At 35.6% G+C, this 26,531-nt stretch overlaps 3 protein-coding genes and 1 non-coding gene across 4 annotated transcripts; all 4 read left to right on the forward strand.

Annotated features, from left to right (window-relative positions):
- Window positions 1-720: 720 nt before the first annotated feature.
- Window positions 721-7,064, forward strand: LOC132632236 (probable NADH dehydrogenase [ubiquinone] 1 alpha subcomplex subunit 12). The gene is made up of 5 exons (XM_060348087.1): window positions 721-900; window positions 1,766-1,792; window positions 5,629-5,720; window positions 6,454-6,563; window positions 6,634-7,064. Exons 1-5 carry the CDS (start codon window positions 812-814, stop codon window positions 6,790-6,792), a joined length of 477 nt encoding a protein of 158 aa, XP_060204070.1. The 5' UTR covers window positions 721-811; the 3' UTR covers window positions 6,793-7,064.
- Window positions 7,065-8,090: 1,026 nt separating this feature from the next.
- LOC132634573 (U2 spliceosomal RNA) lies at window positions 8,091-8,286 on the forward strand. The gene has a single exon (XR_009580277.1). It is a non-coding gene; the product is annotated as a U2 spliceosomal RNA (small nuclear RNA).
- Window positions 8,287-10,269: 1,983 nt separating this feature from the next.
- LOC132632237 (D-xylose-proton symporter-like 2) lies at window positions 10,270-18,529 on the forward strand. Its single transcript, XM_060348088.1, has 14 exons — window positions 10,270-10,613; window positions 10,702-10,799; window positions 11,462-11,540; window positions 12,247-12,306; window positions 12,392-12,458; window positions 12,541-12,665; window positions 13,318-13,419; window positions 13,696-14,064; window positions 14,148-14,195; window positions 14,283-14,345; window positions 14,888-14,968; window positions 15,387-15,485; window positions 16,575-16,712; window positions 18,046-18,529. Exons 1-14 carry the CDS (start codon window positions 10,569-10,571, stop codon window positions 18,175-18,177), a joined length of 1,506 nt encoding a protein of 501 aa, XP_060204071.1. The 5' UTR covers window positions 10,270-10,568; the 3' UTR covers window positions 18,178-18,529.
- A 1,984-nt stretch (window positions 18,530-20,513) lies between these two features.
- Window positions 20,514-22,285, forward strand: LOC132632238 (uncharacterized). The gene is made up of 3 exons (XM_060348089.1): window positions 20,514-20,773; window positions 20,859-20,934; window positions 21,773-22,285. The coding sequence occupies exons 1-3, from the start codon at window positions 20,612-20,614 to the stop codon at window positions 21,862-21,864; spliced, it is 330 nt and encodes a 109-aa protein (XP_060204072.1). The 5' UTR covers window positions 20,514-20,611; the 3' UTR covers window positions 21,865-22,285.
- Window positions 22,286-26,531: the final 4,246 nt, after the last annotated feature.

Raw genomic sequence — 26,531 nt, forward strand, 5'->3', positions numbered from 1 at the left:
GAATGGTTCAAGCCCGTTATCAGGCCAGCGTTTTTTGGGTTATTTACGCAAACGCGTCTCTTTCGGTTTGGTCTTTAATTTCTGACATTTTTTAACGGCGTTTCAAATGGTGGCTATAGAAGAGCCTGTTTGGATGGGCTTATGCCTATACGCTACAAATAGCTTATAAGCTAAAAAAAATAAGTTGGGTAGTCTAATTTTTTTTTTTTGGCTTATAAACTGTTTTCAGTTTATAAACTGCTTTAGATAAGCTAAGTCAAATGGGCCCAATTATTTTTTTGAGCTTATTTTAAGCACAAAATGACTTTAAGTTGGCCAGCCAAACACTCAAAAAAGCTGAAAACAGCTTATAGAGCCTGTTTGAATGGGCTTAAAATAAGCAGCTTATAAGCTGAAAACAGCTTATAAGCCAAAAAAAAAAGTTGGTGTAGGCTAACTTTTTTTTTTTTTGGCTTATAAGCTGTTTTCAGCTTATAATCTGCTTTAGATAAGCTAAACCAAACGAGCCCAATTATTTTTTTGGGTTTATTTTATGCATTAAATGGCTTTAAGCTGGCCAGCCAAACACTCAAAAAAGCTGAAAACAGCTTATAAGTAACTTATAAGCCAATCCAAACGGGCTCATAAGCAACTTATAAGCCAATCCAAACGGGCTCTAATTAGCGGCCCAAAACCAGCCCAATTGTGTTTAAACGGGTTAGAAGAGGGTGAGGATCTGTGATCTGTAAATTGAACCAAGCCACTCAGGCCCAATATTATTTTCATCACAGCAAGCGAATCTCATTCGCAGAATTCAAAGAAGAGAAGAGAAATGGCGTCGGTAGTGAGGGGTATTTTCAAGTCAATCAGGGAAAAAGGTCTCGGAAATTTCGCCAGGGAGCTACGTGAAGAAGGATACTTGTTAGTTCTCTTACTTTTTATTTTTCTAAATTTTGCAAATCTGATATATGCATATTTTGATTCCGTAAATCTTAATCTGAAATTGATCTTTAGTCCTGATTATTTCCATGTAATCTCCTTTTGTAACCTCAAAGTTGAGAAATGTCAGGGTTTGAAATCCCTATAATTAACATGTTGAAAATGATTTATTTGAATTTCCAATAATAAGAACAATAAGTACGCGTTTGGATATTAAAAAGGGTATTTGGAAGGTGAAGTTGTGTTTGGACATGCATTTAGTTTGAAAAAAATCGTACAAGTTTTGTGAATAGAAGCAAAATTTCATTTGAAAAACTGATCAGAACCAATTTTTCAAACTTGAAACTCATCTTTAATTTTTTTTTTTGCCTTTTAAAAAAATTCAGTCCAACATATAACCAAAGGCTGTTTTAAATGGTCTGATGTCTCAACGATTACATAACATGAAATGTTTCTGGTAAAATGTTTTGGTGTATTTGATTCATTATTACTGTGCATAACGACATGTGATAAAGTTATTATGCTATTTTTATAACCAACTTGAACCAATCCCAACTAGTTTCGGATTAAGGAGCAATTGTTGCTATAACCACCTTAAACCGACTTAGTTCTGCTCTTTAAGTGACCAAAGTAATTTGGATATTTTGACTGATTATATTCATTAACTTCTTATGTCTTCTCAGTAGTGTTCATTAAAATACTTGTGTATCATAATTTATGGAAATTTACTTGCTTGGTGCTTCAATCACTGTTATTATGAGTTAAAAACATTTACTTTTCTTGTTTTATGTGGTTTCATTAGTCTAAAACTTTCAGCTAATTATCTTCCATTTTTGCATTTTACCAGGAGTTGTCTCACCGATGGAAATCTTTTGTAAGTACCATTTTAGCTCTCTTTTTAAGTAAGTGCTGTAGAAAAATTGATCCACTTTTGGTAGAAACACCATCCTTGAAATGATAAATGCATAACTGGATCGTTCATTTGTCAATGGGGGAAGATAGGGGGTTGACTTGTTTGTCGTCATGATATTGTTCAATACTCCGAGTTCTGGTCAATCTCCACGAGGTAGGGGTAAGGTCTGCATACACTCTACCGTCCCCAGACGCCACCCTACCCTGTGGGAATACACTGGTATGTTGTTGTTGTTACTTCGAGTTCTGGTCCATATGAGATAACAGAATGAACTTAATTAAAATAAGGTACCGAGACTATTCAGTGATCTATGGTGTTACTGTTATTAGCTGTATTTGTCACCATCTAGACTAGTGATTACTGGTTGAACAATTGAAAAAGCTGTTTCCCTTTATTTGTTATTGGTTGCCTAAGTTCTGGTTGACTTCTGCTAAGAAGATGACAATACGAAGTACGGACTAGATTTTTCCTGTAAGATTTGTGGTCGTCATGGCCTCTTTGTTTGGTCGAGGGTCTCTCGGAAACAGCCATCCTACCTTGGTAGGAGTAAGGTCTGCGTACACTCTACCCTCCCCAGACCCCACGTTGTGGGATTTCACTGGGTTGTTGTTGTTGTTGTTGTTGCATGGCCTCTTTGTTTGGCCTATTTCTATATGCTGTTTTGGTAGGGTGGTTTAGCACTTTTAGATACTCTTGTTGGCGAGCTTTTCCATAATACACAAACATTCTAGACTTTCTCCTCCTTTGGCTGTAGTGTTACCTTCATTGGGGGTTTCCACGTAAATCTTGGTGAGTTTTTTATCTAATCTTTAATGTAGTTTGTCGCGTTCATCTGCTAACATTTTTCACAAATGTTTGGGGGGCAGGGAGAGGGGAGTGGTTAGTAAGTAATACTCAACAGTTTAAAGTTAGATTTGTTCAGATTTTTTATGTGTCTAGATAGATTGGCACTTTTATGCATGAGTGGTAATTGTTGTTTCATTTTCCCTAGCAATGTGGTATATTAAGGAGAATAGGAGCTCAATGGCCAGAGGCGGATCCGGCGTTTGAAGTTCTCTGGGGTCCTACGACAACTTCAAGTTAATACTATAATAATAATTGGGTTGGCAATCAATTATTTATCGATATTTAGTAGATTTTTTTAATATATATACAGGATCTGGGCAAAATCCACTGAATTCACGTGAACCAGTAATGACCCTCTAGATTCACCCCTGTCAATTGCCAAATACTTTTATGCACAAGACTTTATACCATGATGGGCAAAGAGCATTACTGGCTTTTTTGCTTGTCTAGTCTCATTAAGTTTTCGTCAGTGGCTCTAAAAATCAGTAGTGTCCGTGACTGACTGTAGTAGAACTCAAGAAGAAAGTACAATTAAGAAATTGTCTTTTTTTTTTTGGCTACTTGAATACCTATAAGTGTTTACCTATCTATAGGATAAATGCAAGATTACAATGTCAAGGCTTTTGCAAATTCTCTACTGTAATTGTCGCACTTAGACCAGCTGAGTTGCACCTAATAGGCAGGCCCCATGCATTGAGTTTTCAATCTTGGCCCTCAAAGTATAGTCAGCGATTGGCTGTCGTAGATCTGAGGAAGAAAGTGATGTTTTATATTTGAATACTACTTCAATACCTAAGTTTTTACCTGTCTATAGGATAATTACAAGATTGCAATGTCTAAGGCTTCTGTTGATACTGTATCTGTAATTGTTGCACGTAGACCAGGTGCTTGCACCTAACGGGCATTATGACATGAAATCTTGATAGGGAATTTAGACTTTTCGGTGGCAAAGTCTTGTTTTTACTTGGTTGAGTGGCTCTCCAACAATTGAAGATCACATGTCTCAAGATGCGCAAAGTAACTTCTTTTTTATTTTTTTTGAGAAGCGGAAGTAAAATTTATTAATCTGGTTAGTACCAAGTAGGTACTTTATAGTGATAAAAGTCTTTGGAGGAATTATAGACTTCACATACTAAATGAGTCCAGGAATTCCAGTAGATTTTCCTTTTTACATCCTTCTTATGCCAGAATTACAAATTCTGTAGACATTAAACCTTACAAAAGGTAAATATAAAAGCGTCTCTTCAAAGCACCTGCGGTTTCTTTCCATCAACACTGTCCAAGATATACATAATGGGATATCTTTCATTTCTTCTTCAGCTCCTTCCTGATAATCTGTCCATTCCTACTGGTCAATGTGTCTTTCAAGTATGGGAAAGTATCTCCCTTTGATTGTTTATTTCATCGCTGGTTGAAAGGTTTTCTGCATTTCTGCCCCAAGTTTGATCTAGTGGTAAAAATGTACAACAAGTAAAGTGACGTGTAAGTTAGGTGCATATACAGTGGAGAAGGGTAGAAGGGCAGATTCATTATCCTGGTATATAAGTGGAGAAGGGTAGAAGGGCAGATTCATTATCCACCTAGTTTCGAGCGCCACTTGCCCTTGAGGATCTCAATTATAAAAATAAATAGATTTTCTGTATTTCTATAGTGGCTAAACTAGATATTCTCCTTAGTATGTAATAGTTAGACTTAGTATGGTCCACTTCTTGGATGAAATGAGGTGGAGTTAGAGCTATTACTTGGTTAAAAGTTATTAGACAATAAGACAAGCTCCAGGGGAATGAACTCATTGTAGTTATCGTCCGAGTTTTATAGTTCTCCTCTTTTTCTATCTTTGGCTTGCTTATATCATGATCATGTCAAGCAGGTCTCTGTTTGATTTCTCCCAGCTTCTTGTCAGGGGGTTGACTTCATTGTTGAAGCTGATTCTTTTTTTCCTAAAAAAATTCTGGACAGCTAACTCTTTTATGAGAGAAGTCCTATGAAGTCCTTTGGTGTTGTAAATGTAAATCTTGGAAAGTATATATTCTTTTGTTTTCAGAATCAACAATTATGATCCTCTCTTTCTTGAACTTAATTCTTCTCATCAGTTGCTTAGGTTTCAAGTCCTGAAGAAAATTTGCTTTAGTAGAAACGTGCTGTAACTTATAAGTTCATCATAGAACAAGAAACTCAAAATCTTGCCATTGTCAGAAAATTTGAATTTGGCTAATTGCTCAAGGTCTTTACTCTCAGACACTCCCAACTGCTGGTATCCGCAGCTACCAACTAGGTCTGAGTTGAAATTCTTGCAACTGGATACGGGAGCTTATGCGGTGATGTGCTAAAGAAATCTTGCAATATCGGCAAATAGATTGGAACTAAACCCCAGGTTCAGATTCAGAATATTTATTTCAAACAGACTTTCAGAAACAGCCTCTCTACCCCACAAAGGTAGGGGTAAGGTCTGCGTACATCCTACCCTCCCCAGAACCCACTTGTGGGATTACACTGGATAGGTTATTGTTGTTGTTGTAGAGCTAAAGGCATAGGAAAAATCCACACGAGTTAGAGTAGTGTGCTGTTACTTTTTTTTTTTTTTTTGGGTAAAATCTTTTTGTCTTTATTATTCGGTGCATAATCTTATGATCTGGGACTGTGGGTTATCTTTGGAGAGACAGACAATCCCCTTTTTAAATTAATTTAGAAGAAGCTTTTTGGTAGACCTTTGTTGTAGGGTCTAATTACCTCCAGTGATGCATTCCATTTGTCAGAATACTTGACAACTCTTCATAAACATTTATATCTTCAGAAGAAGATTTCTGTAAAATTATTTACTTTTATTTTATTTGGTATGAGGATGATATGAGTTTCCCAATACCACCTCTCTTTCTTGTTAAAGCGATATCTTAAATTTGTTCATCTAAGATACTATTTGTTTTTTGTTTCTTGTTTCTTGTTTGCTTCAGGCAAACCAAGATCCACAACATAGGTGCAACACTTGTTGGTGTGGATAAATTTGGTAACAAATACTATGAGAAGCTAGGCGATACGCAATATGGTTGGTTCAGCTGCTCCCTGCTTTCCTGTGTCTTAATCAGTTTGCCTCGTACATCTCACTTGTCGTTATTTTGTTTAATAAGAGTGCTACAGAATGTATCTTCAAGTTTATTCGTTCCCTTGAGAATCTCTTAAAAGTTGAGGGTTGTATCATTTGGGTTGTAAACTCTTATGCTCTTTCCCCTTAAGGCAGTTAGAGGAAAGGCTTCATGTAGCCACATATAAGAACGGTTATATTCCCCTTGTGTTCTAGGTAAAAAAGTAAAGGCCTCTTGTACTTTATTCGCTGAGTAGTTGTTGCTGCCTGCTTGCGTCATCCACAAGTAAGAGATGCTACTTTGTCAAGACTATACTTCATGGTCACAGAACTTAGCGCGGTCCAATAATCTGCTTCAGTATGTGTACGCCAGTGATCTCTCTTGGTAGAGGATGTCAACTTTACTGGAGGCTTATTTGTTTCATCGTGTGAAATAAGAGTTTTCGACCTAGTTAAACATGCTTTCTAGATGTTATTGGGAAGCTTGACTACATTTTCAAATTGTAGAGATATGTTATTTTTGTTTAAGACACTAACTGGAGTCTCATCACCCTTAATTCCCATGTATAGTGGGAATGCAAGGAATAATGCCTGTAATCCAAATTTGGGAGACCCTTGACCTCAGTGATTTATTTGTCTATTATCATTTTTATGATTGCTCAAGTAAAAAAGCATTTTTTTTGACATGATTTTATAGGAAGACACCGGTGGGTGGAGTATGCACAGAAGGATCGTTACAATGCTTCACAAGTTCCACCAGAGTGGCATGGCTGGCTCCATCACATCACTGATCACACTGGTGATGAAGTAAGTCCTGACAAGTTTTCTTTGATGCGTACTACACCATTTCAGAATTCTTATATTACATGCCATGCAGCTGCTACTGCTGAAACCAAAGAGGTATGGGCTTGAGCACAAGGAAAACTTTTCTGGTGAAGGTGATGCGTACATATATCACTCCAAAGGCCATACTTTAAATCCTGGACAGAGAGACTGGACTAGGTACCAAACTTGGCAACCCACCAAGAAGGAATAGGTTCCAATTTTCTTCGGAAAAGCAATTTCTGCAGCAGCTGGACAATTATATGTATGTGCTGCAATGAGTCGTTAATAAAAAGTCCTTGTATTGAACTTGTGGTTATGAGCGTATGTGTACTATCAGATTGCAGGTTGATACACTTCTGTACAATTCTCTTAACCTGGATATGGTGTCTGGTTTTAAATTGGTCCAAAATGTAGCCCTGCATACTTTATTACTTTGCTATTTTCTGAAAATGATAAATGGTGGACCGTGGTGAGAAGAGCAAATGGTGATGGTAGCGAGTCCTTAGTCTTTAGGATTATCTAAATTTGAATATGTTGAAGATTTTTCTGTCAAGTGTACAGATTAGAATGATATCTAGAAAATTTAGTATTAGAAATCACTAGTTTTATTAAAATATTAGAATGAAATCAACCCAAATAGCACAAACTATAGATATAGAAAGTTAGATATTTGACGATGTACATTTGTGGTTGAGATAGCCTTGTGTTGGTCATTTTCTTGGGAAATTCTTTTGCTCCTGTACCATTTTCTAAGCATATATCAAGCATACCAAATAGGATACGTACTTTCAACGAAAAAACAAATGTCTAGTGATTCGAATTGTATGTGAAGGTTGATTTGAATAGAGAATTATGGAACGAGTAAGATTAATTTTCGGATTCAAGAAAAAATAATTGATAGAACTTGAGAATCTGCATTCATCTTATTCTAGTCTCATACAATTCAACGCATATGTGTATACTATAATGTTCTTGGAACACAAAACACAAAATTAATATATCCAACGTCCTGACAATGGTATATGACTCACTGTTGGGGTATTCAAAGAAAACCAAAAAAATGAATCGAGTTTGACTCAAAAAGCTGGCATGTACTTGATCCGATTTGGGATTGAACAAGAAAATCAAACCTCTTACCTCTCACGTGGATGTTTCATTATTCTTCTTTATTGTATTATTGTTTCTATCATTAACTTGATTTGTGTGGGTTGCATAGACAAGATTTTAGGTTTCTGTTATCACATTTTAAATTGGACTTAATTATTGAAATGAATTTCATTGAGTTGTTCACATAACCAAGTTCAAAGGAATCCTAATGTAATTCACCCAATTTTTGAGGACAGAATTTTAGTGCAAGTTCGCAAGAGCATGGGCAACTCGGGCATTATAGTAGAGCAGTAAATAGGATGCCTATGCCTCTGCCTTTGTTCAGTTCCCACATCGATGAAGCAACTAAAGAAACAAGGATGCTAGGAGATATAAAAGGCCAACGGGCTACCCTTAGATGTCATACCTTTCTCGGCCTTTTGGCTAAGATCAAGTGTAGTATCTGTTCTTATCAGTTTAATATCTGATATGTGGGTCATCGGCCCACACGATATTAACTTAATTTTTTATGGGTGAAGGTCCATTAAGGTAGCTTGCTACCTGGGCTTTCGCGCGTCGCCCTTGCGTTGCACTATTGCTTGGGCCTGGCGCAACCCACCAAGCGAGTTTAAATTTGTTCGAAATAGCGTTAGCCCGTACTTTTCCCGGTTGCGGAACTTATTATCTTTGGTTTGGTGAAGCCATTTCAAAAGTTGTTTAGCTAAACAAATTAGTTAGTGTAGGTTAAATGACTTAATATTTCAGACTTCAATGGTTTCCCCAGCTACGAAACTTAAAATTATTATCTTTGGTTTGATTAGTATTTTTGGCTACCCAACAAGAAAATGTGAAGCGATCTCAAAAGTTGTTTAGCTAAACAAATTAGTTAGTTAGGGAAATGACTTAGTTTTTCAGCATTTCTGTGAAGCACATAGTTTGTTATTTTGGTTAACAATGAAAATTTCATTTTTCCCTACTAACAATATCCACTGAAATTTTGGCCATTGATTTTTCCCTCTTCAACAAATATGGCTGAATTCCTGGAGATCGCATTCATTTGTTCACGTGAATGTTGGTGTCCCTTGTTAATTATTTTAATTCATTTACTTCTCTGAAGTCGAATATTGTTATTTAGTGGACAACTAGACTGACTTTTGCTAGTAACCAGCAAGGAAGTTAGGAACCCAACAAAATAAGTAATAGATGGGTGAGACTGTGAGGTAGTTTTAAACACTATGATTATGAGATTGTTCCTTGTGGTTGTGGAGCGGACTTGCTACCTGAGCCTTCGCATGTCTCCCTTGCGTTGCACTACTGCTTTGGGCCTGGCGCACCCCACCAATTCAGTTCTAATATTTTAAAAATATAGTTTTTGTTGTCTGAATTGTTCCAAATTGGCTATGCGTAGTAACTCGCTAGCTTATATATGCTTCTCAGTTATTGAACGTTATGCTTGTTCGAAAGTGATCTTGTAGTCCAGTGAGCACATATTTCCTATCATGGCTAACAATCAATTTGGCTTCCATTTTTCCTTCTTAACAATTACTAATAATATACTGTATAACTCATGAAGAGCCAATGGGTATTTATTACAATTAATAATAACATATCACCGGAGGTGGTTGATTATGAGACTATTACTTGTGGTTAATTATAGGCTGGATTTGCATAACTTATGCATAATTTCTTTACGGAGCTGGTGTTTATCTGATATATCATTAAACAATTATAGATTTGAATATTTTAGTTACCACTTTTCTATATCATAATTTACATTGGAAACAGATTAGTCCCTTGCTAACACTACTCAACTAGTGATTTTAATTTTAGCCTATAATCTAGTGAGCGGGAAGTCTATATGAACGACTCTATCCTCAATTTATATAGCACTATTCTCATGTGTGAAAGTTCTACAACATATGACACATCCAATAAATTAAACAAGAATGAAATACTTCTGTTAAATAGACATATTCAAAGCCATAATTTCAATGTTTTCTTTGATTATAAATAGCAACCAGTAGATAAAGTTAGTAAGTTATATTTTCTCTGTCCGAATTTATGTGATACTTTTCGCTTTTCGAGATTCAAACTGATGAACTTTAACTAATATTTTAAGATTGATTTTTCACTAAATTGCTATGAGATAAGTTGCAACTTATAATACTTTTCATGTAGTTTTCAAATATATAAATTTTAATCTCAAATCTAATTTAGTTTCAAAATTTAATCAAACTGACTATAAGCAAAAAATATCACATAAATTGGACGGAAGAAGTACTATTATGTAGTTAAACTCCTCAATACAATTCTTTTTCCCTCGTAAACCACATCATCTAGTCCCTCCATTTAATTTTACTTGACCATTTTTTTTTACTTGTCCATTGTAATAAATTAAAAGAAATTTATTATTTTCTTCCAATACTATCTTTATACTAGTTTGTCAAAATTAGATTTTAAAGCATAATTAGTAAGTCTAATTCAGTAAAATAAACTCTTACTAATAAATATTTGTTTAAGAGGCTTTTTTTTTTTTTTTTTTTCAATTCTTTTTGTTTTGTCTTTTTCAGAGAAGCCGCCATGTCTCGTCTACCATTTCAATTTTTTAATCATTATTTTGTTTCCTTAGAGCTCTCCATGTCTCTAGCATTTCAATTTTCAGTGCAGTTGAAGAAGCAAACGTTGCTATCCTATTCGCCGCTCCTTTGAAATTAGTCTTCTCCATTCCTCTACTTTCTATATTTATTATAATAAATTCTTCCTAATCACTCCCTCTGTTTTTCACCTAAATTTTCCCAAAACTGAAAACACAACTAAATAAAAAATAATATAAGAGCAAACACAGTTAGCTTTAACAATACTCTAACCATTAAGCTTAAATCTCCAATTTGCCCTTCTCCAATGGCGAACGATCCCGAGCAGCTGATTGTCTCATCCATTGACAAGGTTTTTAAATTTTTGCTGTAATTTTTTTTTTAATCAATTATTTGGGGAAAGTGTTTGTGTAATTTTTGATGATTGTGAATTGACGCAGGGTGAAAATTCGGTCAGTGAGATTGACAACGTGCGAGAACCACTTATAGAAGGCGCACATCATACTGAGAATTACACAATACTATCCGCAATATTTCCGTGAGTATATACTAATTGAGTCCACTTTGTAATATGAGTCATCAAATTTATAAGAATTTGGTGCTGAAATTGAACTTAGTAGTTGACTAGTTTTCATTTGGAATGGACCAATAAGATGTGCTTTGAATAGATTTTGGAATTGTAAGTCAACGTTTGTAGCATACCAAGACCATAACTTAAGTATATACAGTACAGATTTTTGGCTCAATAGAATTCCCCTTTTAATTTATCCTAATTATCTATACAAAAGGGTATCTTCTCTTTACAATTTGGAATTGTAAGTGATCCTTTACTGTGCTTTGGCATACTTTTGGAACATAAAATCCATCGTAATTCCCAGAGATGGAATTGTTCAGATGATCCAAATGAAAAAAAAATCGATGTTTTAAGAAGAAACTTTCCAGCTTCAAATTGTTAGTTTTTTAGGTGCGACGTTGATAGAATACGCTTTGGGTTATATTTTGCTTTTTACTGAAAACTATACATTTCCAGGTGCTTAATGTTTTCAGAATTAAAAGGAAAGAATAGGATAGGAAAATATTGTTAAGTTCTATATTCAGAGATTTTCTAGGTCCTATGTTAATTTACTTAGTAGAGGTACTTATTTTTTCTTTTATCTTTTTGTTGGAATACATTATGATAAGTGGATGAATGATTTCCAGTTTTCTGTTCCCCGCCTTTGGAGGACTGCTTTATGGTTATGATATTGGAGCCACATCCTCTGCTACAATTTCCATAGAGGTATCTTCTTTCCTTTGACCTAATAAAGAGTCCTTGTATTGTATTATCGAAAAAAGAAAAACGAATCCTTTTGTCTCATTACCATGTTTCTAGCTCCTCTACTCTGTTTTTTTATGTTCACCTAGCTGATGGCATAAGGCTGTAAAAAAGAGCCTTTCTGGGCTCCGGACCAACTTAGTACAAAAGGAGAAGAGAACTGATAATGGAGGAAACATATGGAAGTTTTAGTGCTTGTCCTAGCAAGTAGGAGAATTACCGAACTTGACATTTTTATCTGTCTTTCAAGTTACCCCGTTTCAATTTTCTAGCTCATGGAAGTTTGTCATATGTTTAAGTTACTTTTAATTGAGATCAGACTTTGAACATCGTGTGCCTCAGGAAGATCCTTGCTGTTACAAAGATGTTGATTGTTATAGAAATGCGTCCAGTTGAATTATTTGTTACTCTTCAATATAACTCATAGGAATTTTCTACTTTTTCAAGTTTATGTAGAAAAGTCATTGCTGATAATGTTCCTTTTAAATTAACTGTTTATGGTTCATTTTATTTGTTTATCACATGCTATTGTTATCCGTTCTAGCATATCGAAGTTATATTTCTAATACGTCACCTTGGCTATATTCTTCAGTTGGCTCATTAATGAAAACAACAACTTTAACAATTATATTCTTGATTAGAAAAAGTTAATGTCGCTTATATTCTGCAGTCAGCTACGTTGAGTGGAATTTCTTGGTATGATTTGTCTTCTGTGCAAACTGGTCTCATAGTAAGTATCCCATTTTCTTACAAATTCATATGTGCTTTCTTCTGTCCGAGCTTTGTAAAGATCTTATGTTTGCTGCTTGCCACAGACTAGTGGCTCACTGTATGGTGCTTTAATTGGCTCTGCCGTTGCTTTCCAAATTGCTGACTGGCTTGGTTAGTTTTTCTAGCCGACCGCAATTGGTGTCACATTTCAGCTTGTGACTCTTGTGACTGAAAGTACTTAACTAATTTGTAGGGAGAAGAAGGGAGTTGATTGTGTCTGCTTTGTTCTATTTTTTTGGAGCTTTGGTAACAGCATTCGCTCCTGTCTATGTTGTTATGGTAATTGGGCGCTTGCTGTATGGTGTAGGAATTGGACTGGTAAGATACTGCCGTGTCTTTAACCTTTTCTTTCCATTTTATTTATTCTACCAGGGATCTTTGTATTTTCACCTGTGAATTGTGATGGTGAGTTCTCAGGCACATGGGTCCTTCTACTTGCTTGTATCTCCTTTAAAAGCTGTCTACTAGTTACCATTTTCTTTATTCTCTAAGGTGTCTTTCTACTGCCCCTGAACTCTGACTGGCGCTTTCACATACATGAACCTCTCACTTCTATCGTTCTCCTTTAAGAGTTGTCTCCTGATTACACTCCTGAAGATAGAAATGAACTCTTTTATTTTCCTTTCTTCTTTCTGTTTGATTTGACGAGGCAATAGTTGCACTAGTCCATCAAGGTCAAGTCAGGAATTAAAGAGTAGTAACCTGAAAAGGGCAGCCCGATGCACTAAGCTCCCGCTATGCGCGGGGTCCGGGGAAGGGCCGGACCACAAGGGTCTATTGTACGCAGCCTTACCTTGCATTTCTGCAAGAGGCTGTTTCCACGACTCGAACCCATGACCTCCTGGTCACATGGCAGCAACTTTACCAGTTACGCCAAGACTCCCCTTCAAAGTATTTGGAAAATCTACTGCTTCTTAAAGACTCAACGTTCGAACTGATTGCTCCAGTTTCTCTTTCTGTTCCATGGCAGGCAATGCATGCTGCTCCCATGTACATTTCTGAGACGGCTCCCAGCCAGATACGAGGACTGCTGATTTCTCTTAAGGAGTTCTTCATTGTTTTTGGGATGCTAGTAAGTAGGACATACTCGCCTGAACAATTAGTCTTATATGACATTTGCTGTAGAGCATGGTGCACTTTGGATCTAAGTTGCTCGGATTCTTCAAAAAATATTGACGGATGCGTGTCGAATACCACAAAAATAGTGCATTTTTGGAGAATCCAACACGGGTGCTGCATCATTTTTGGAGAGTCCGAGCAACATAGCTTTGGATCTATATTTATATTTCATGGTATTATTATTTGTTGTACTGGGCTCTTTTGAATTGTGGAAAGCTGACATTTGTAGGTTGGATATACAGTTGGAAGCCTTTTGATAGAAACTGTTGGTGGTTGGCGATATATGTATGGAGTTAGTGCCCCTTTAGCAGTTATTATGGGAATTGGAATGTGGTGCCTTCCTTCGTCACCCAGGTGGATTCTTCTATGTGCTATACAGGGGAAGGGTGAGTTCCAGGGTTTAAGAGAGAAGGCCATATGTTGCTTGTGCCAGCTTAGGGGAGCTGCAATTGGTGATTCACCATCTCGTCAAGTAGATGACATTCTATCTGAGCTTTCACAACTAAATGAAGAAAAAGAGGCTACAATAGGTGAGATGTTTCAAGGAAAATGCTTGAAAGCCCTGACAATTGGTGCTGGACTGATCTTGTTTCAACAGGTAGCTATATCTAATAACTTCATTTCCGTTCCACTAGCAATGATCTAACTCTGCACTCACTTCTTTTGCTTTCCACATGGCAGATAACTGGGCAACCAAGTGTCTTGTATTATGCTGCGAAAATTTTTCAGGTACACTTGCCAAATAGGTGAAGGGTGCTAATGCTGTTGTTACTCTTTCTCTTCTTTGTGCCCTACTAACTTATCGTATAATGGCAGGATGCTGGATTTTCTGCTGCAGCTGATGCTACAAAAGCTTCGATTTTCCTTGCACTGTTGAAGGTGGTTTCTTGGGGGAGATTGTTTTCTCTCTCTTTTTATTTTAACCTTGTTCTTACCTGGAAAAGAATGAAAAAGAAAAGATGTCAACTCGGGTGGTAAAGGGCACTTCGTTTTTGTAAAGAAATGGACCATGGGCCTAACTCAACCCCAAAAGTTAGCTCATGAGGGGAGGATTGCCCATGTCCATAGAAGGAGACCACACATCTCATTAACCACCGATGTGGGACTTTTTCACTCTTCAACAGTTTTTAAGTAATATTGTTTTTAGTAATGCAAGTTAGCAACTTCCTGTGGTGTTAAGTAGATACAATGCTTGCGTTCGATGTTTGTTCAGAACATCTTTCCAAAGTTAATGCAGGAACATTCATTGATATGGAACTAATATTAGTAGTCTTAATAGTTTGGCTTTTCCTTTTAACTTGCTTTCACTGTGCTCTGTGCTAGTTATCCAATTTGCTTTTATGGGATATTGCTGCTAGTTTCAGTTAACTTTTGCTAAAGCATTAGAATGATACTATGGTTCCCTCTGTCACCATTTCCAGCTCATTATGACTGGTGTAGCAGTTGTAGCTGTTGATAAGCTTGGGAGGAGGCCTCTGCTTCTTGGAGGTGTGTCTGGGATTGTAAGTACTATACCCTCTGTTTCATTTTATATGCCAATGTTTGACTGGACTACTGAATTTTAGATGTTAATTTGACTTGTGTATAGTAAATAATATTAAATTAATGGTAACTGCACTGAGAAAACATTACTTTAGAGTTTAAAAATAGTTAAATGTATTTGAATTGTAGAACGTTATGAAAGTTGTATTAAATGATATTGTCAATGGATTGTTGTCAAACACTCTGCAGCATCCCAAAATTATAAGTGTCAAGTAAACTGAACTGGAGTGAGTATTAATTTTATAAATTTATGATTTCAGAATGCCTAGTAAGGTGGATTGACATGTTTAACCTAAGATAACTTACTTCCAAAGAAGCAACTTCATAACAATCAATGTTAACTTTCTGAAGCTCCCACTAATCATGTATTTTCTGCAGGCAATGTCACTTTTCTTTCTGGGATCATATTACACTTACCTGGGTGATGTACCAGCTGTGGCTGTTACTGCTCTGCTACTGTATGTTGGCTGTTACCAGGTAAACGAAGTTCTATTACTTTCAATATTTCTGCTTGAAAGTTAATTATCAAAAAATATATTTCTGCTTGAAAGTATTAGGATAGATATGTTTGAGTGAGTCTAACTTTTGGCTATTCAGTACAAATGACATCATGATTTTTATACACATTTTATGTTTTTGAGGAAGCTAAAATTGAAGTTCAACTTTTGTAGTAATTTTAGATTTGTCTTTTCTTGAAGAGTAATCAACTATCTTTGCTCATCTTTTACCCCACTGGTATAATGGAAATTATTTCTTTGGACGTTGTGAATGTTCGTCACCTTAAAATTTCAGTGGACTGTGAAAATAGTAAAATCTTATGGGTAACTGGGTTGAAACAGTTTGTTGAAATTATGTCATAGATCAGTAGAAGAAAAAAGTATCTGAAAGTGATTCACTGAGGTACTAGAAAGTATTTTTTAGTCCACTGTTGCCTTACCTAAGAATTATGTTATAGGATTAAAAGAAGTAAACTTAGGGCCTTGTTGAGTATGTTTCTATGAGTTTGTGCCAAAATCATAAAGTCTCCCACAAACTTTCTCTTGCTAGTCTTATGTGTATCCATTGAAATTCTGACTAGTCTTTTCTATTGTTAATCTACTATGTATATGTCCATGTCCAAAAAGTGAAGAACATCTGGACAAAGGATTTGAAAGACTTCTTCCATTCTTTTCTAAGGTATTAGTTTGCAAGAGGTTGAAAACCCCAAAACAATAGTACTTCCTGGCTTGTTCCCAAAAGAAGTGAAGTTCTGGACATATTTTTGAGAGACGAAACAAATAAAAAAGGAAATATTTCCACCGTGGTGTATTGGTAGTTCCAAGATAACATCTGTGATTCTGTGTGTTTACTTTTTTTTTTTTAGATTTTAGAAAAAAAAATTGTACAATATTCTAGCCTATGGTTTTGTAATCGACCCACTTGCCTCTTATCATGACCTCTCTTGTCTTAACTATAACATTCTTTGAGCCTCAAAAAGAAAAGAATCCACGACATCTCTATCCAGCTTCTTTTGGTTTTTGAAGCTTGATCAAGTAATGCTCTAACTTCTGAAGTCATCTTTTGCAGTTATCATTTGGTCCTATTGGTTGGTTGATGATCTCAGAGATCTTCCCCTTGCGTGTTAGAGGGCGAGGGTTGAGTATTACTGTTCTTGTGAATTTCGGTGCGAATGCACTAGTGGCATTTGCATTTTCTCCTCTTCAGGTACTGAAAACTCTTTAATACTCTGGAATTTTCTAAATAATATTATCTGCACTTAGTCTGTTAAAGAATTCCCTTAGAAGCAACTTTGATGCATGTTGTTCTATAAGTTACTGTTATTCAATTCATTCAAGGAGGTGTTTTTAATTATCATTTTAAACCTAATCTTGAAAAGATAAAAGATGAAAAGGATAGAGGTTGAAACCAGATACTTGAAATTGGTACTCTTGGAAAGTCAGATGCTATATTCCTTTATCATACAGAATTGAATAGTATCCATTTAAGATGCTTATGTATGTGCAGATATTGTACATCGTCTAGTTCTAGTAGATTGTATTAGTAAATTCAAAGATTCGACAACATACTCCGTGCAATTAATGGGAGATAAGAGGAGGATAGTGGGTCTATTAGGTGCTAATACTGGTGCTGTCTCATGGTGAAAGAACATCCTCTTCTGCTGATTAGAATCTGCCTTAGTGGTTGAGCTTTTGGACTCACTTGTCTTTTTAATTCTGGAAATCCACTCGAAAGACCATATAAGTGAGTACCAATCACAATATATTAATGAATCATACCTTAATCCGGAATAGTAGGGGCAGGCTTCATTCTTTATCTATTTTGCTCTATGTGGACACATTTCATTTCAATATTAAACGGAGTTCTTAAAGCTAGATGCTCTCGAACTCTTACATTTGTGCCTGCACTAACATTCAAGTCTAAAATGACTCCCGACTAACATTAGAAGTAATTAATTGGAGGAGCACCCATCATGATACTTGGATTAAATTAAGATTTTAGTAACAGTAACCGGATTTGTGCATCAGAATCAAATTAAAGCAGAGGATTATTTTTCTTTGTTAGATATGTACGAGGGACAAATAGAAGGACATAGTTGGCACCTTATGTAACCATGGTTTTTATAATTGTTACTAATAGATTAAAATAGTAGGGGTTATCCTGTATGCGGAGTAAAATTGCACTGGTGTAGCATCCAAATTAGTTATTGTAGGGAGAGAGCATCTCTTAATTGGCTAAAATTGGCCATTGGTGATGCAAGTTCTTCGTATGAGTTTGTATCATCAAAAAGTGGTGATGTAATTTGTTCATACAAGTTTTGTGTCATCTCGAAGCAGTTCATCTTAGTTGACAAGGTATTGGTGGATTGTATATTCAAGGCTATTCTCTCTTGGGTCTCCACCCTTTTTCCATCTTATGTTTATTTCAAGTGTGGTATTATTTTTGCTTTAGAGATGGATCCATCTAAGAAAATGAACTTAGCCAGAATTAAAAAACAGGTCTTTTAGAAATTATATCTTTGGGTTACTCCTAATTGCAGGACTTACTGGGGGCTGGAGCTGTATTTTTCATCTTTGGTGGCATAGCTGTTTTAGCTGTAGTATTCATCTTCTTCATAATACCAGAGACAAAAGGGCTCACTTTGGAAGAGATTGAGGCCAAATATCTGTAGAACTCACATCTTCCCCTCCACCTCTTGCGAAATAGAAAGTTCGGGGTTCACCCTTGGACAAGTTCAATTTCATACTTGAATTTGTCTCCTTTTCAGAATACTTGGGACAATCAAGTTGTTCTGCAACTGTTCTCACCAGTATGCTAAATAGAGGGCTGGTGATTACTGATTACCCCATTTGTGTAATGTGTATTACGTCATATATGTATTATTATGTCAACAACAATGTGTCACTACTTTGTACAAAAGGAAAAACATGGCAAGAATATTCCAATGTGATGTATAACTTGATCCCCACTTCGGGGACATCTTTCAGTACATGTATATTCTCGAGTACCAGTAGTGTTCTGTATCCTTTTCTCTATTGTTGTTGTGATCATGACCATTCATAAAATTGGTTCTCTATCTAATGTTGCGGTATATTAATTTTTTCGGCCTATTAGTAAGTATGAATGTGTGATATTAGCTTGAATACCACAGTGTACTTCAGGCAGATATCTTCCTATTTTTGGGAAGGTTCCATCTTCCAGTGACAGGCCTTGAGCCAATGTAAGAACTATAAAGATGTATAAGGAATTCAAAATAATAATAAAGTGGTATTATTATGTGTTAGCTATTTTTTATAGGTGAACTTTTGATTTTGTAAAAACTCATAATCCTAATGAACTTTGCAAAAATGGTCAAACAAAATGGATTATTTGTAGTTATTTGATTCAGAAATTTTGTAACTAGTTGTTTTTGGTCGAGGCTTTGGAGATGATTGCACCCTTCCTTGAAGGTGGTAAAATCTTCAGGGTGCTCCTTATGTTGTATATATTTGTTGATCTAGGGTAAAAATTCACAGTTTATTACAAAAAAAGAAAAAGAAAAAGAAAAAGAAAAAAGGATTATTTGCTTTTAGCTGCAGGAATATCATTTCAACCAAAACAGGTGCCACTGGGAATGCCATAATGCATAATGACGTAAGTCCTATCTATATTAATTTGATTCACACTCCTTCACGAGATTTAATTCCATCACAGATGACTGCTAAATAATTTAAGTTTAAAATATTGAGAAATTGTCAAAGTAAAGTATACACTTTGTGTAGTTAATTCATTTAGCTCTAGAGAAGTGAAAAGTGATTTACATGTTATGCAACGGGATTTAAAAAGAAATAAAAAATATTTTCGAGCGTATAATTAAAACTGAGAAAAGGCCATAAATAGTCCCTTATCTATGAGAGTAGGTCTAAAATGGTCCCTTAACTATATACTTACCGGTTTTAGTCCTTTAACTATCCAAAAACTTATCAAATTTGGTCTCCATCTATTTTTTTATACAAACAGCGTACAAACTCATAAACCTTTGTGAGATTAATCGTTAAACCATTCCTCAGACCTATATTTCTCTCTCCCTGCTTTTTTTCCCTCAAGTTCATTCTTTAACCTCAACTTTTTTCCTTAAGTTCTCTCTCGTGTTTCGTAACTGACGGACTGCATCGGTTAAAACCGACCCAGTCCGTCGGTTTTGTTAAAAAAAAAATATAAAAAAAAACTGATGGTCTCACGTCGTTTTTTTTTTTTTTTTTTGGAAAATTAAAGAATGAAATGTAGGAACTTGGAGTCAAACCCGGGTATGTTCCTTGGCATTAAAGGGCTTTACTAATAGACCACTGATATTTTTTGTTCATATACTTACATTGATTTAATTTATACTGTTTTTTCGCTCTAAAAACCGACGGACTCCGTCTCCGTCAATATTTTAATAAAAAATAAAAATAAAAAATCGACGGACTCCATCGATTTATTTTTGAAAATAATATAACAAATAATTATATTTTTTCGCGCAAAAAATAATCGACGCAGTCCGTCGGTTTTCTTAAACAAAAAAGACTTAAAAAAATTATTGAAAAAATCGACAGAATCTGTTGGTCTTTCCGTCGGTTGTTTCCATCGATTTTTACTAGTTTTTTAGTAGTGTTTGAGAAGAATGGTTACAGAAATTTTGTGTCTGAGTTTGTCTTTTCGAATTTTAGAGACTCGATAGCGACAGCAGTGCCAGAATGCTCTTTTTTTTTTTTTAACAAGATGAACTTGAGGAAAAAGAAGCAGGGAGAGAGAAATATAGGTCTGAGTAATGGTTTAATGATTAATCTCACAAAGGTTTATGAGTTTGTACGCTGTTTGTATAAAAAAATAGACGGAGACCAAATTTGATAAGTTTTTAGATAGTTAAAGGACTAAAATCGATAAGTGTATAATTAAGAGACTATTTATGGCCTTTTCTCAATTAAAACTCGCCAATCATTACTTACACAAAACCAAAAATTAAGAATCGGCAGGTGGACCGGGTTCGATACTAAACCGGCGGCCTACACGTATAAAGCGGCAGAGAAGAAAATAACTAGGGTTTAAGAAGAAAAAAAATCGAAAGGTGAAGGCGAATTGAGATAATGGCAAAATTTAACGAAGTGCAGAAGAAGAGGAGAGCATTAATCTCAGAGAGCAAAAGAGCAAGACATGGTGACCCCAATACCCGTAAGCTTAAGCAGAAGGCCCAACCCCTTTCTATATCGGGAAAGCGTAAACGCAAGCTCTTCAAGAAATGGCGCAGGGTTTGTAATTTTCTTCTTTTTATTGTTTTCATGTGTGTAAAGGTGTGAATTTGTGATATGAGTGTTGTTGATTGATGTGAAACAGGACCAAAAGGAGGCTATTGAGAAGGGTGTGATAACTATGCAGGATGTGGAGATGGCTGTGGCTGATTCTGCTGAAGGTATGTTAGTTATGGTTATGGCTGATTCTATGGACCTAGTGTTTATGCAGAGGGTTGAACTTTGAACACACAACATTTTTGCTTATGACCTAGTGTGTGTGTGTGTGTGAGAAAGAGATAAATCCATTAGAATTAAAATGAACTGAAGCTGCTGCTTCAAGAGAGCAGTGGGGATGGCGTTTGCTACTAGAGCTAGTGGCCGAACTAGGAATTTATATAAAGGGATTCAAGAAAAATACTCCCATCTTTACCTCCCGATTAGGGGCAAGATTTGCGTACACACTATTCTCCCCAGACCCCACTTGTGGGATTACACTGGGTATGTTGTTCGATTCAAGAAAAATGCTACTACTAGAATCACATAGTTGGGCTTCGAATGTGTGATGTAAAGTAACTTTTGAAACCCCTTTTCCTGTATGTCAAGGAGATTCAATCAACAATTGATATATAACCAAAAAGTTTTGATTTTTATCCTATTTGCACAATATAATTTCTTTGACGAAGGGGATTCCAGTCCGTTACTCGAGCTTGTTAAGAGTTCAAAATGTAGCTACGTGTTTGATCCTTTCCTAGGGTAGAGTGCTATAATGTTGGTCCTAGTCAGTTTCTTAGATTGAGCTGAGATTGCTGGTTCAGTAGGAAAGGCTCATCTTTTTGTTGCTTTACTCCTCCTTGTGCTTACAAGTGCTGAGTAATAGCTTGTTATTATGAATATGTTGCTTCTTCCTATGTGATATGTTAAAAGTTTTGGTGTTTCTGGTAGTTTTCCTAGTGCACATTAGTAGGAAGAAGGTATGTTCTATGTCAAAACTGATTGACATTTTCCTAATGGATTCAGGGAAAACTCAAGATGCCAAAAAGACTCCTGTTAAATTTCCCATGAAGAAGAGCTCAAAACTTAAACTGAAGAAGAAAGGCAAGTTCCTATAGAGTTGCTATTTTATGGCCTCATTTCAGATTATTATGGATTCTTTGTCGATTTTGCTTATTGATTACAAATGCATGTGTACAGGAAAGAACAAAAGGAAATCTGATAAGCAAGCTACAGAAGCTTCCACAGATGCAATGGTGGAGTAAGCATATCAGGAACAACACCCAGTGTAATCCTATAGCTGGAAGAGCATTAGAATCACATGGCTAACTACTTGATGAGCAATATGTATCTTCTTCTTTTTCTTCTTCTGTCCCAAAAGTTAACAATGGCTTGTAATCTACTTTTGTATCGTCTTGCTACTAGAAAAAAAGAGGTGGGTTCTTATAGTTTCTTTTTGTCAGTGGTCATATGTTCTGTATTCATGCAATTTTGTGGATAGGATGGATGTTCTAGGATTAAAGATGTTCTGAAACAAGAGATCGATATGTCACTTGAACTAACCCGATGGACATGCTTTTAGGAAGCTCTGATTTTCATCCTTTGCTTCGCTGGAAGTATGCATTTTGCTGGTTCTAGCTTATTCATGTACTAGAAGAATGGACAGTGTTTTTTACTTCCTTCCTTCAACAAGAGTATGGCTCCAAAAGAGAAGCCAAATGACAATGAACTTAAGATTGACATTTTACTAGGGTGGGTCTCTATCATGTATGGCTTTCCTCTGTATATTACTTGGAGTTCCTGGAACAGCCTATAAATTAGTTTGGAATGAAAAGAAGTCGAGGGTATTTTAGGGATAAGGAATAATTTAAACAAATATACCGTGGATAAATCTAAGATATGTCTTAAGCGTTTGACCCCAGATTCAGTCTGAGGGTTGAATTGATTAGGAAAAATATTATAATGATTAGTGGATAGATTGACCTTGAAACAATAATGATTACTCTTTTCATTCTAACTTTAGATTGCTTTTCTCTGTTTTAATTAAATTGGTTTTTGATCTTTTCAATTTTTCAATATTTTACTGAATAACACTGTATTTATTGTGCTTTCTATTTACTGGTAGTGATTCTTAGCCTGTGTTGTGCACGGGCCTAACACAAAAATTAAATTTATTGTTGTTTTTGTTATAAAATTACATAATTGGAAATAAACAAGAGAAGCAAACTAATAATTTTGTAGAAAGGAGGGAGAGATTGTATTTCACTTCTTATTGATATCTCATCACAAATTGAGAACTTAACCATCTATTTATAGAGATGGTAAATCTCTTGATGAAGTCATCAATGACAACACCAAGAGTTAAAATCAAACTTGTGTTGCTTCATTTTCTTCATTTCATACATGTCACCAAATGTACATGTACCTTGCTTCATTTTCTTCATTTCATACATGCCACCAAATGTACATGTACCTACTCTTATTTAGGACATGTGGAAAACCTAGACTATATGGACATTCATATATATATTTTATAACACTCCCCCTTGGATGTCCATTGATGGATAATATGCCTCGTTAAAACCTTACTAGAAAAAACCCAGTGGGAAAAATTCTAGTGAAGGAAAAAGAGTACATATTTCTAATAATATACATTTGGTTGCCTCATTAAAAACCTTACAAGAAAAACTCAGTGGGACAAAACCTTGTATGGAAAAAAGAGTACAACATGTATTAACTCTCCCTGATGAGAACTTCAGTCCAAATATTTGAGTCTTCGCATTCCAATCTTGTGCACCATCTTCTCGAAAGTTGCAGTTGGTAGAGACTTGGTGAACAAATTAGCCATATTATCACTTGAACGAATCTGTTGCACGTTGATATCACCATTCTTTTGGAGCTCATGTGTGAAGAACAACTTTGGTGAAATGTGCTTTGTCCTATCTCCTTTTATGAATCCTCCTTTTAATTGGGCAATGCATGCTGCATTATCTTCATATAAGATTGTGGGTATTTTATCACATTTCAAACCACACTTTTATCGAATGAGATGTATCATTGACCTCAGCCACACAACTTCACGGCTCGCTTCATGAATAGCTATTATCTCAGCATGATTTGATGAGGTAGCCACAATAGACTGCTTTGTAGATCGCCAAGGTATGGCAGCGCCCCCACAAATAAATACATAGCCTGTTTGAGATTTAGCTTTGTGTGGGTCAGATAAATACCCTGCATCGGCATAACCAACAAGATCGGGACTGCAATTGCTAGAATAAAATAAGCCCAAATCGATAGTCCCCTTTAAATACCTCAATATGTGTTTAATTCCGTTCCAGTATCTCCTTGTAGGAGCACAACTATGTCTCGCTAACACATTAACTGAAAATGCTATGTCAGGCCTTGTGGTATTGGCAAGATACATTAGTGCACCAATTGCACTAAGATATGGTACTTCTGGACCAAGAATTTTCTCATTCTTTTCTTGAGGTCGGAACTGATCTTTATTCGCATCAAGTGATCGAACAACCATCGGAGTACTTAATGGATGTGCTTCATCCATATAAAATTATTTCAACACTTTCTCTGTATAAGCAGATTGATGGACAAAAATGTCATTTGTCAAATGTTCAATTTGCAAACCAAGGCATAATTTTGTCTTTCCAAGATCTTTCATCTCAAATTCCTTCTTTAAATAATCAATTGCCTTTTTGAGCTCTGCAGGAGTTCCAATAAGGTTTATGTCGTCAACATATACAACAAGTACAACAAACTCCGATATTACTTTCTTTATAAAAACACATGGGCAAATTGCATCATTTGTATAGCCTTCCTTTAACAAATATTCACTAAGGCGGTTATACCACATGCGCCCAGATTGCTTTAAACCATTAATAGATGACGTGCCTCGTTAAAACCTTATTAGGAAAAAACCCCGTGAGAAAAAGTCCTAATGAAGGAAAAAGAGTACATATATCTAATAATACGCTTTGAGAGCTGCCTCATTAAAAACCTTGCCAGGAAAACCCAAATGAGACAAAAACCTTGGTCAAGGGAAAAAGAGTACAGTGCGTATTTTCTCCCCCTGATTAAAGCATCACATAATTCTTGACGATGATGTAACAAATCTTGTATACCAACTTATCATATCTTGAGATTGACAGAGCTTTTATCAGATCTGTCAAATGATCATTTGACGAACTGGTTGATGATCTGCATCTTCCTTTCTCAGATAGGGTTGCATCATCGCCGTATAATACTGTTGCAATTAGGACAAGTACATCATGACTTGCTTCATAATCTCTTGTTGTCTTTCTATGATTTGACTGTCATGACAATAATCCTTCATGGAAATAGATAAAACATCTGGATTGAATTCTTATGTCGATCAGATGAATGCCCTGTATGTCCAAAACACTTGACAATATTGGTTAGGACAAATATATTCATGTCAGGGCTTTCATTTGCAATATGCAGTTGATCTATTTCAATAACTCCATATTGGAGTAAATTATATCATGCCTGTAGTTATAGTAAGATATATAAATGCATCAACTGCACAAATATATGGGACTTCAGGACCATTTCAATTTTCTCATTTCAGCAGATATAATCAAGTGCTTTTGGAAACTCTTCAAGAGCTCCAATAATATTCAAGTCATCAACTTGCATAATAATATGAAAGGTTCTGATTATCATATAGAGACAAGGGTAAACATGATCTTATTGGTACCCTTCGTCAATAAATATTCATTAAGGCGATTTCAGTACATCAGCCTTGATTCATTTAATCCATTTAAGGATTTATAAACAAGTTTCCCAAGAATTTGTATATGCTTCAGGCATTTTGAATCCTTCAGAAATTTTCATATAAATTTTGTCAAGTAATTCATATAGGATGTGAAAACATCTATTTCTATTTAAATGGTATGACATCTTCTGGTGTCTGGACAGCAGGTCAAATAAGCTTTATGCTTACCAAGATGCGTCATTTCACTTGATAATAATTTCTAAGTCAGCATGCTTTAATAGACGTAGAATTTAGATCCTCACAATCTTTTATAATATTGCGCTATATTGTATCAAAATATTGTCGACAAGATATCATGTTGTATCGGTTCGCAATTCGACATAACTTACTGAGATCTCATCACTTCATTATTTTCAGGTACCTGAACCTCGCATAAGGTTTCATGAAGTGTTATGTCGTCGGCTCTTCAAGAGCACTTTGCCTCCTTATTATGATCATTTGCTCCTCTTTTTTTTTCAAGGATTATTATATTTGGAACCGATTGATCTACCATGCTCCATGCATGTTGTAGACTCTGTCCTTCAGGGACATTAGGAGCATTTTGCAGATGAAATATGAAATAGTTGGGTCAGCAAATGCTTTATCTGAGGATCATACTGATGATAATTCACAACATATTTCTTAGCTGCTTATTCTCTCCCCCTTATTTTAGTGACATATGTTCCCATTTTCTTTGGGAAAATCCATCTGTGTGCATCATGGTATATCCATTAATCATGTACCACACATCAAATGCTAAAAGATGAAAATATCTAGTTCCTGACCCTGAACCAAATATGAGGGGAGAATTTAACAAAATTTATTAATCTGAAGCATACAAGTGCTGTTGTATGCAATATATCATATCTCAGACTAACATTTGAAACTCTGTTCTCATAAGCAATGGTTTAGCTGTATTATGGAGGCATCTAATGCCAAACCAACTTAGATATAAACCAGCATTATCAAGATGATTGTCTTGATTACATATTCTGA

Source organism: Lycium barbarum, chromosome 3 (genome assembly GCF_019175385.1).
Source record: "Lycium barbarum isolate Lr01 chromosome 3, ASM1917538v2, whole genome shotgun sequence".
NCBI classification, from domain to species: domain Eukaryota; kingdom Viridiplantae; phylum Streptophyta; class Magnoliopsida; order Solanales; family Solanaceae; genus Lycium; species Lycium barbarum.

Excerpts from the sequence above, each read along its gene's own strand:
- LOC132632237 (XM_060348088.1), top strand. The coding sequence starts at position 10,569 with ATGGCGAACGATCCCGAGCAGCTGATTGTCTCATCCATTGACAAG. Across the intron at positions 10,800-11,461 it reads ATACTATCCGCAATATTTCC|TTTTCTGTTCCCCGCCTTTG; the intron begins GTGAGTATATAC and ends AATGATTTCCAG. Across the intron at positions 16,713-18,045 it reads TTGCATTTTCTCCTCTTCAG|GACTTACTGGGGGCTGGAGC; the intron begins GTACTGAAAACT and ends TCCTAATTGCAG.
- LOC132632236 (XM_060348087.1), top strand. The coding sequence starts at position 812 with ATGGCGTCGGTAGTGAGGGGTATTTTCAAGTCAATCAGGGAAAAAGGT. Across the intron at positions 901-1,765 it reads CTACGTGAAGAAGGATACTT|GAGTTGTCTCACCGATGGAA; the intron begins GTTAGTTCTCTT and ends GCATTTTACCAG. Across the intron at positions 6,564-6,633 it reads CTGATCACACTGGTGATGAA|CTGCTACTGCTGAAACCAAA; the intron begins GTAAGTCCTGAC and ends CATGCCATGCAG.
- LOC132632238 (XM_060348089.1), top strand. The coding sequence starts at position 20,612 with ATGGCAAAATTTAACGAAGTGCAGAAGAAGAGGAGAGCATTAATCTCA. Across the intron at positions 20,774-20,858 it reads TCTTCAAGAAATGGCGCAGG|GACCAAAAGGAGGCTATTGA; the intron begins GTTTGTAATTTT and ends GATGTGAAACAG. Across the intron at positions 20,935-21,772 it reads TGTGGCTGATTCTGCTGAAG|GGAAAACTCAAGATGCCAAA; the intron begins GTATGTTAGTTA and ends TAATGGATTCAG.